The sequence below is a fragment of the Thamnophis elegans genome, chromosome 7, assembly GCF_009769535.1.
Source record: "Thamnophis elegans isolate rThaEle1 chromosome 7, rThaEle1.pri, whole genome shotgun sequence".
In the NCBI taxonomy this organism is placed as follows: domain Eukaryota; kingdom Metazoa; phylum Chordata; class Lepidosauria; order Squamata; family Colubridae; genus Thamnophis; species Thamnophis elegans.
This window is the reverse complement of record NC_045547.1, coordinates 25,576,322-25,585,961: the sequence shown is the minus strand read 5'-3', so window position 1 is coordinate 25,585,961 and position 9,640 is coordinate 25,576,322. Positions and strand designations below refer to the sequence as shown.

Here is a 9,640-nt window from a genome sequence, read left to right as displayed (position 1 = left end):
GCTCTGCATGGTCATTTTGGTGAAGGGGGTGGTGCTTTGGGAGGCAAAAAATGCTGTATTCAGTGTATAAGTCGCAACCAGATTTTCAGCCTCTTTTTTGAGGGAAAAAAGTGTGTCTTATACTCCGAAAAATACGGTAATGTGTGTCAGAGAACAGGTACCATAGTCTTGGTGTTTGGATGATTTACTAATAGGGGTTTTAAATAATGTGTACAAACAGATAAAATAATGTGTACAATGTCTAAAAGGAACAGTATTGAAAAAAAGCAGCTGCCTCAACATTACTCATTCAAAAGTGGCAAAGCTATTTATTATATAGAACTTTCTTATAATTCCCTTGCAAGACAGAATAAGAAATTATACTACTGTCAAAGCTAGTCTATAATTAGATATTTCAATTTATCCCAGATATCTGAGTAGACTGAAATTGAAAGGCTGAGCAACTCAATAGTCCCCTACTAGCACACAAGATTGATCTTCCTTGAGTTTTTCATGTTGATTATTCTTTGCCTTAGTTTGATCAGGGCCTCAGTATAGGGTAGCATCTTGCAAGAACAAGAATATTCTTAGCCTACATTAACAATGGAGAAGGAGAGGGGTACAAATCACTCAAACATTCAACCTGGTTAAATTTAGTGTGGGGAAAAAAATGACCATTCCCTAATGAGATACTATTTGAGGATATGGGAACAACACAGTAGAACCATATGCTTACGTTGTATATAAAGTTTTATTGAGAGCTTGCAATATATTTCCATATTTGTTACAGAGCTAAATTGTTCTGACATTAACACAGTTCGAGACAAATTGCTTGTTTCCTCCTATTATAAAATTTTATTGTATCTATTTTTTTTCCAAAAGGAATTTTTAATACAGTATTTGCCTAGCCTTAAACTTTATATAACTTTTTGAAGGATGGCTATCCATTATTAAGAAGCCCATAACTAGTGATGGGGTTGAGACTATACTAGAATTGATATAGGTTCATTCTGAATTTATGAACTAGCCATTTCAGAAGCTATCCTGCAAATATGGGGAACAAAACTGTTTTCTGAACTGGACTTGAGGACAAAATAATGATCTGTGTGAACCTGTAGTTTTAACTGTATAAAAACACTGAATCCATTTATATAATTTAATGGTAAAAAGACATTGATTCATCAAAATTCAGCATCCCTCAGATATTGGACAAAATAAAGGGCAAAATAATAAGAAATAAGAAAACAACCAATAATAAATCAAAGGCATCTGATAGATAGCTGTTTCTTTAAAGTGACAGTTTAATCATCATTTTAAAGATTTCACGTAATTTTAAAATCTAGATATTCTATTTCATACCTCAAAACAAGGAAATAGAGTACCTTTAAAACATAAAAAGCAGTACAAACCTATTATAATTACGTGAAAAACACTGATTTGTTTTTTTTTAAAAAAACAGAAGCTATGCTTGAAGGGCTTTAAAACACCTTCTACTTTCCTATTTCATGAATTACTCTTAATAGGGTTGATTTCAAAGCTAAAGAACAACATTGTAATCTTTTCAATTCTACACCACATTTTTCATCTTATATTAAACACAGTTACCTTGACGTTAATAAATGTTATTTCTTGTTGCTATATAAACTGGTATTTTAGAAATGCTAATAAGTACACCACATAATTTATAATTTAAACATTTCGATTTATAAAACGGTTGCAACAGTGCTTTAACATTCAGATAATGAACAATGCCACACGTAAAGGAAAAAGAGTGAAATGATGTGAAATAGCTGATATTTTAGTCAGAGTCTGAAGTTTCATGCTCGTTGGCTTGATGCTGAGAGACTATTTCTTCCAAAGGCGTCATGGTGCCATCTGGTCGTACCCCCATGGGTGTAATAACTTTGTCCCTACGTAAGGGAAAAGAAAAAGATTCAGATTTTGTCTTGTCATACAGCTAAAAATGGCAAATAACACGATTAGTCTATTCACATATGCATACATACAAATACAGGGAGTCCTCATGTTACGACCACAGTTGAGCCCAAAATTTATGTTGCTAAGTTTGAAATGTTTGAAATGTTTATTCCATTTGTATGCCGCCCTATTCCCGAGAGACTCAGGGCGGCTAACAAGCAGAGGTGAAGGGGAATACAAACAGGAAAACAAAACAAAAACCAAGCAAGTTAAAAACACAGCAACAGTTGCAACAATTCAAGTGCGTCTGGGAACTCATCAGCCCCAGGCCTGCCGGAACAGTCAGGTCTTAGTGGCTTTGCGGAAAGCCAGACGGGTGGTGAGGGTCTGGCTCTCCACGGGGAGATCGTTTCAGAGGGCCGGAGCAGCCACAGAGAAGGCCCTCCCCCGAGGAGTCGACAGTCGACATTGGCTAGCAGATGTTATTCGGAGGAGGCCTAATCTGTGTGATCTAATTGGTCGTAGGGAGGTAATTGGCAGGAAGCGGTCTCTCAAGTACCCAGGTCCAATACCATGTAGGGCTTTAAAAGTAACGACTAGCACCTTGAAGCGCGTCCGGAGCCCAACAGGCAGCCAGTGCAGCTCGCAGAGGATAGGTGTAACGTGGGTGTACCGAGGTACACCCACAATTGCTCGCGCGGCTGCATTCTGGACAAGCTGGAGTCTCCGAATGCTCTTCAAGGGCAGCCCCATGTAGAGCGTGTGGTTCCACCACAAAACCGCGGTAGACTAAAGCGCGTGTGACTAAAGCGCGGTGACAAAACCACACCGTCAAAACCGCGCGACAACAGCGCACCGACAGAAGCGCGCTGTAACATAACCCTAAAAATAACCCTAAACCTAACCCTAAACCTAACGCTAAACCTACCCTAAACCTAACCCTAACCCTAACCCTAACCCTAAGTTAAATCGCGCTTCTGTCGGCGCGCTTTGTCAGTGCGCTGTTGTCGGCGCGCTTTTGACATCGCGGTTTTAGCGCCGCGGTGTTGTCGGCGCGCTTTTGACGTTCGCGGTTATGTCGTGCCACGGAGCGTGTTACAGTAGTAACTTTTACAGTAGTGACTTTTGCCCCATTTAACTACCTTTTTTTTGCCACAGTGGTTAAGTGAATCACTGCAATTGTTAAGTTAGTAACACAGTTGTTAAGTGAATCTGGCTTCCCCATGGATTTTGCTTGTCAGAAGGTTACAAAATGTGATCACATTACCCCAGGATATTGCAGCCATTATAAATAAGAAACAGTAGCAAAGCATCTGAATGTTGATCATGTGACTGCAACAGTCGTAACTGTGAAAAATGGTAACAAGGCACTTTTTTCAGTACCGTTGTAACTTTGAATGGTCACTAAAAGAACTATTGTAAGTCGAGGATTACCTATTAGAACAAAATGTGCAGGATGGAATTGCCAGCTGCTTCTTCTAGCTCACCTCAGCAATTCAATGGAATTATAAATAAGAATTTAAAAAATGAGTTTATGGAGTATAAAAAACAAAATCTTCAGAGCCAGTAGATGCTATCAAAAAAAGGGGCAGGGGAATAATGCCAAAAGGCAGTTTAAAGTTTTGAAGGAATTTAGACCTCAAGGACTATGAAGATAAATGGGGTTACCTCAAAAATGTGTGCTGGCTGAGTGGGGGAAGCAAGGAAAAACATCAATAAAGACTCCATTCAGACAGCACATGTGCACTAAGTCAATTAAGGCCTATCTGAAAAAGAGAAATCAATTACCAATGGAATAAGACCAAGAACAGATTCATTGTTGGTTATTTTTTTTAAAAAAAATGAGTAAATAAAAGGCAGCCTTTGCTTACTCCTAATCTGCCAAAATCCCACCTGCCAGAGAATAGTCAATTCTCCCAGTTCAAAATCACAACTATATACATATGAATTTCACTGAATGAGAAATCAATCAAGAAAAGAGATATGTCTTATCAAACCTGCTTCTAGTGGAGCTTAAGTACTAGAGCATTCACTGAGAGGCAACCAGATTTTTTTCTCTCTCTTTCCCACTCCCTTTAAAAAAATACTGTTGCTTTTGTGTGCAGCTGTTTAATTATACGATTGACAGCCGTTTTAATCTCTTCAAAAGCACTCGGGGCCTCTCACCGTTAATCCAATTATATCTACTCCACAAGCTACAGCCTCCTATCAAGATGATTAATTATTGATTAAGCCAATCAAACAGTATTAGCAGAGACTTATTTAAGCTCTTCATAATCTTATTTAATATTTGTGGATTATGGCGAAGGCCATCAGGACAGTTACATTCTGATCTTCTGAAAAAAAAATATTCTCCATATTTTCACAGATGTAATAAATCGACAAACAAGGACATCACAGTGTATCATCCTTCCCATCGTCCTTATCTTAAGGAAGCTCATCTGGCATTAGAACCTAACAGCAGAGTAATATCTCTATGCACAACCGTCACTGACATTCCCCTAATTCATCAGAAATAGATCTGAAATCAGGTGATTTACACAATATCCCCCACCCCACCCCCACTGTGGCCATTCAACCCAACCCAGCACATTCAGATGGGTTAGGGCTACAACTGTTAGAATTCCCAGGTAGCATGTTGGCTGGTAAAAAATTGAGAGCTGTATTCTCAATGCCTCTTCTAGACACCCACAGAGGAATATGTGTAATCCTCTACTTATGACTACAACTGAGCTCAAAATTTCCATTGTTAAAGCAAGACAATTTACAACTTTTCTTGTCCCATTTGTTAAGCGAATCACTGCAGTTATTAAGTTGACTGTTAAGTGAATCCCTATGGACTTTGTCAGAAGGTGGCAAAAAGGGATCACATGAGCTCAGGACACTGCAACCATCAAGAATGTGAACCAGTTGCCAAGTGTCCGAATTTTGATCAGGTGACCGCAGGGAGGCTGCAAACAATCATAAGCGTGAAAAACAGTCACACAGGTGCCACTGTAAATTTGAACGGTCACTAGACAAGCAAAGGTGCCACTGTAAATTTGAATGGTTACTAAACAAATTTGTAAGTTGAGGGCTACCTGCAATAAAAAAAGGATCGCCCTAAAGCAGGGGTGTCAAACTTGTGGCCTGCGGGTCGGATGCGCCACACGCTGACCACGCCCATCTGTTTTAGTGAAGGGGGGAAAAGCCACAATACATCACGTGACGCCGTGACGCTGCGAGTTTGACATCCTTGCCCTAAACATTCTTCTTAACTTGCAATAAGTAATTCCTCCTAGAATCGTATTCCAAGCAGACACATATGTATATAAATATATTCTTTTGAATGTACTTGAGTAATTAGGGCTGGATAACTTCCAAGGCTGCGTTTTCTTTCAAATAAAAAAGGATATATTCAGTGTGTTTGTTGGCAAACATGACAAAATGAAACGTTTAATACAAAGACTTTCTTCTTCCTCACCTCCAAATCTTTCACTAACGCTTCAAATTTATCTATATAATGCTTGTTTCTGCTTTCTGCTTGCCATTTAGTTGGTGAACTCCCAAACCACTGCCTTATTTTTCAAGGGTCTTCCTCGCCTGCTCTGCGCACAACAGCCAGTATTAACACACGGAACTAATGATAGTTGCCTGTAATAAAGCAAACGTATTGCAAACATTGGCCTGTTCCTTTGATAAAATAGTGTATTGGGGAATCCATTCACCTCTAATTGAGTGCTGCATAATAGTGCTGACCCTTTTATATACACTATTTTGTTCCACAATTAGAAAAGGAGAGAAAACCTGACAGAGGCACTGTTTTTTAAAGCCACCACTGTGATTAATTCTGCATTTTTAATGAGCAAGGCTGCTACTTAGGCTGGTTTGGGTTACATCCTTGTTTTACTGATTTCTTGTCGATGTACAACAAAACCCAAACTATGATAATTGGGGACTGTTTCATCAGCAAAAGGATTCCTACTATTAATACAGGGTTGGCTTGGAAAAAGCACCGTGGCATCATAATTACTCAATGAATTCATAGCCATGCCGCCAGTTTATAATAGCAAGAAAATATTTATAAAGCATTTTAATTAACACTGAAAACTTCCAAACACACAAAGTAGACAAAGAGCTGCATGCACACCACAACATTCATTTTATGCTAGATGGAAACTGGTATGAAATTAAGATTTAGCTGATCGCTATTACACTTCTAATCAGAAAACGGTATCAAAGATCACATCATTTTAAAAACATCTTGAGCTGTGTCTTGAAGTACAACGAGATCTCTCCTGAATTTGTTGAAATGTCTAAATCACAGAGCATTTGAATGAAATATTGCTAAGAGAAGAGTAGAAATGTGGTGCCAAATATTTAGAAATATTCATGTTCACAGAGATATACTCTGGAATGCTTGGTTTTAAAAACCAATTGTCATCTAAGGTTGTGTTTCTTTTTAACACTTTATAGCAGCAGCATGGCTCACCTAAAATCAGGGGTGGGTTCCGGTTTCTTCAACTGCTGATTACTCAGGGACAGGCTTTGTGCATGATTGATGCGTGCTATGCATACATGCACAGTAGGTAAAAAAGGCTTCTGCACATGCGCAGAAGCAAAAAACAAGATGGACGATATAACCAGTTCAGGGCCATGGGTTCCTACCTTCTCAGCCAAACCCAGCCGAACTGGTAGGAACCCACCTCTGCCTAAAATGATTGAATCTGCCAAGAAAAGTCAATAGAACCAGTTATCCAACTCAATGCCTAGGTCTCCAGTGTGTTCCAGTATACCCAAAGATACTTTTTTGATGCCTACAAGGATCAATGCCCCAACTTGATTTTGACTTTTTAAAAGAATCTTAAGATAAACAAATGGGTTGCTACCAAGCTGCAAAACATAGCCAGCTTCTGGCATTATCTTTTATTTCCAAGGATGTCTCTGGGCCCTACATGAGCATTAAGAGATATTCCTAGAAAATGAAATAATGTGTGCATCATTTGGAATCATGCTTTAACAACACTCACAGAAGTATTGTGATAAAGCTTTGGTGCAGCCATTTTGAGAACCTTCCCAAATCTGCATGCATGTCTTCTACTGGAATTGAAGCACTTCTATAAATAATTCATAGAGTCCCAAAAATTGTAGATGGTTGCAATCCAATGCTTTGTTAGGACTGGGACCTCAGTCCAGGAAAAATATCAAAAAAATCGGAATCATTACCAAGATTAGAAGAATATGGAGATCTTTTTATCCAGCTTGCTTTCTCTTAACTGTTTTGTGAGTTCTATGACAATTCATTTGTAAAGTTGCCAATGGCATGTTCTAAAAATTCCAAATCTGCCATTGGCCCAATTATTATTATTTGCATTTAAAAAATTGGAGGAGGAACTACTTAAAAGGAATATTCCAACCCACCTCCTAGCTAAGCTAAATTTTGAATTCTATCATTGTCCCATCCTTCTTTTACAAGTTGAAACGGGCTTATTTTCTCATCTTTATTCTCAAACTGGTTTCTCTTTGTCTATAAGTCTCTATAGTATTGAAAACAATTTTAGAACCAATGACTAGCTTGCGATGTGAATTATACACTGGGGGTGCATTACCTGTTGTTTAATTACAGTAAAAATAACTATGAGAAAGATATAGCAAAAACAAGAAAGGACCAGATAAAAGTTGCATGCTACAAATTTATATTCCCTACGGCCAATATACACATGATCTTGGATAGGTTTAAATTGCTGATCACAAAAACAGAGAATGGGATAAAATTCAAATCTTCAGCACTGCAGGGAAGATACAGCCTGAGAGACAGAACATGAACCACATACAAAAGAATGAGAAAGAAAAGTGATTCCAAAGAACATAGGAGGAAGGGACCGAAGTGTCTGGATTTGGGAGCTGGGAAAGAGTGAAAGACTCTTAGCTGCAGTATGCATAAAAAATATGTTGCTTGGGATTAATCTTATTTGGCTATCCCATCCTCAAAATGTGAAATAACTAAAACTAGAATGAATTTCAGCTGACTTATTTCATTTCTGATGAATTTAAATCTTGAATTGTGCAGAGTAGTTAGGAACTAAATGTTGTCCATCTATGCATAACCAGAATTACTGTGGTTTTTTTTTAGTATAAGACACACTTTCCCCCCATAAAAGAGGCTGAAATTTGGGTGCATCTTATACTCCGAATGTAGCTTTTTTGAAGCTTTTTTCCAGCCCTAATGAGGCGCTAACGAGTGATGTAATCTTCCGTGCTTTGCTTGCTTTTCTCATTGCTTATCTCTCCGATGATCAGCTGGGCTTTGGAAGCTGTTTTTAAGCCCTAATGAGGCACTAGCGAGTGAAGCGATCTTCCCTGCTTTGCCTGCTTTTCTCATTGCTTCTCTTGCCAACGATCAGCTGCGCTTTAGAAGCTATTTTTTATCCCCAACCAGGGATAAAAAGCGTGCGCATGCACACACTCAAAACCAGCAAACTTATGTGCTGAAGATGACCAGACTAAGGACACTAGCCAGATGAATACCTGGTAGACAGAATTCCCTCCCCCCTATTTTCCTTCCCAAAAACTAAGGTGTGTCTTATACTCTGAAAAATACGGTAAATCATTCCTGGATCTATGAAATATAGCAGTCCAACTAAACATCTTAACAGAATTAATAATCTGGAAGGAATCATAGTGTTTTTATTAGGAAATATTTGCAATACTCTCTCCTTACACATCAATGTGCCTCACATTTTAGAAAGGACTCTAGGTGTTTAGGAATACTTACTCCATCCCATGATATAATTTGATTCGGTGGTGTTTGGATGTAACAAAAGGTAATCTGTTTTACTTGTAAATATTACCCTGGGTAATTTAACAACCAGTTCGCCTGAACTGGTGCGAATCGGCTGAATCCCACAATTGCCCCAAGTCCTTTTCTTTATTAGGTGGCACATACTCAGTTCCTACAACCATTCATCATGTTTAAGCCGCTTGACCCCTAATCATTTTGGTTGCTCTTCTCTGCACTCTTTCTAGAGTCTCAACATCTTTTTTATATCGTGGTGACCAGAACTGAATGCAGTATTCCAAGTGTGGTCTTACCAAGAGAGTATATAAAAGTACTAATATTTCACGTGACCTTAATACTATGCTTTTGTTGATTCAGCCTAGGGCTGCATTGGTTTTTCTGGCAGCTGCAGCACACTGCTGGCTCATACTTAACTGGCTATGCGCTAGAACTCCTACATCGTGCTGTTGAGCCAGATGTCATCTCTTCTATACCTGTGCATTTGATTCTTCTTGCCTAAATGTAAAACCTTACTTTTCTTGCCCCTGAATTTCATTTTGTGGGATAGGTACACATGACCACAATTTGCAAAACTCTTAATGTACTTACTGGATATATTTTTACATTTATTCAATCATGGCCAATGATCAGATTTTGCATATCTGTCAAAATTTATAACAAAATGATCCTTGGTCAGTGGAGTACCGAATATCCTTTAAGAGCTGCACTGATGCAAACATGTAACTAATACATTATATTACTTATAGTAAAATTCTTAATGTTTAAATTGTATGAAGGATAAAGAAATGAATATGGAAAGAGATACAATACCTAGAAAGCTTATCAAACATATTGACCAGTTTCATTGCTTCGTATTCCTTTTGTTCCTCGGTCATTTCATCCATTGGGTTAGGCATTGGCTCTTCTAAATGACCTGTAATTAAGTTAATGCTTTGGGAAGTGGGAAAAGAGAAAAAAGAACAAGTT

General features: G+C 38.3%; 1 protein-coding gene across 1 annotated transcript in view; it reads right to left on the bottom strand.

Moving 5' to 3' along the window:
• Nucleotides 1-846: 846 nt before the first annotated feature.
• The window catches only part of RIC8B (RIC8 guanine nucleotide exchange factor B), a 33,887-nt gene continuing 25,093 nt past the window's right edge, over nucleotides 847-9,640 (bottom strand). Inside the window, exons 9-10 of the mRNA XM_032221608.1 lie at nucleotides 9,485-9,604; nucleotides 847-1,889 (exon numbers count right to left, since the gene is read on the bottom strand). Coding sequence (XP_032077499.1) covers nucleotides 1,778-1,889; nucleotides 9,485-9,604 — 232 coding nt within the window. The 3' untranslated portion in view covers nucleotides 847-1,777. The remainder of the gene's footprint in view (nucleotides 1,890-9,484; nucleotides 9,605-9,640) is intronic.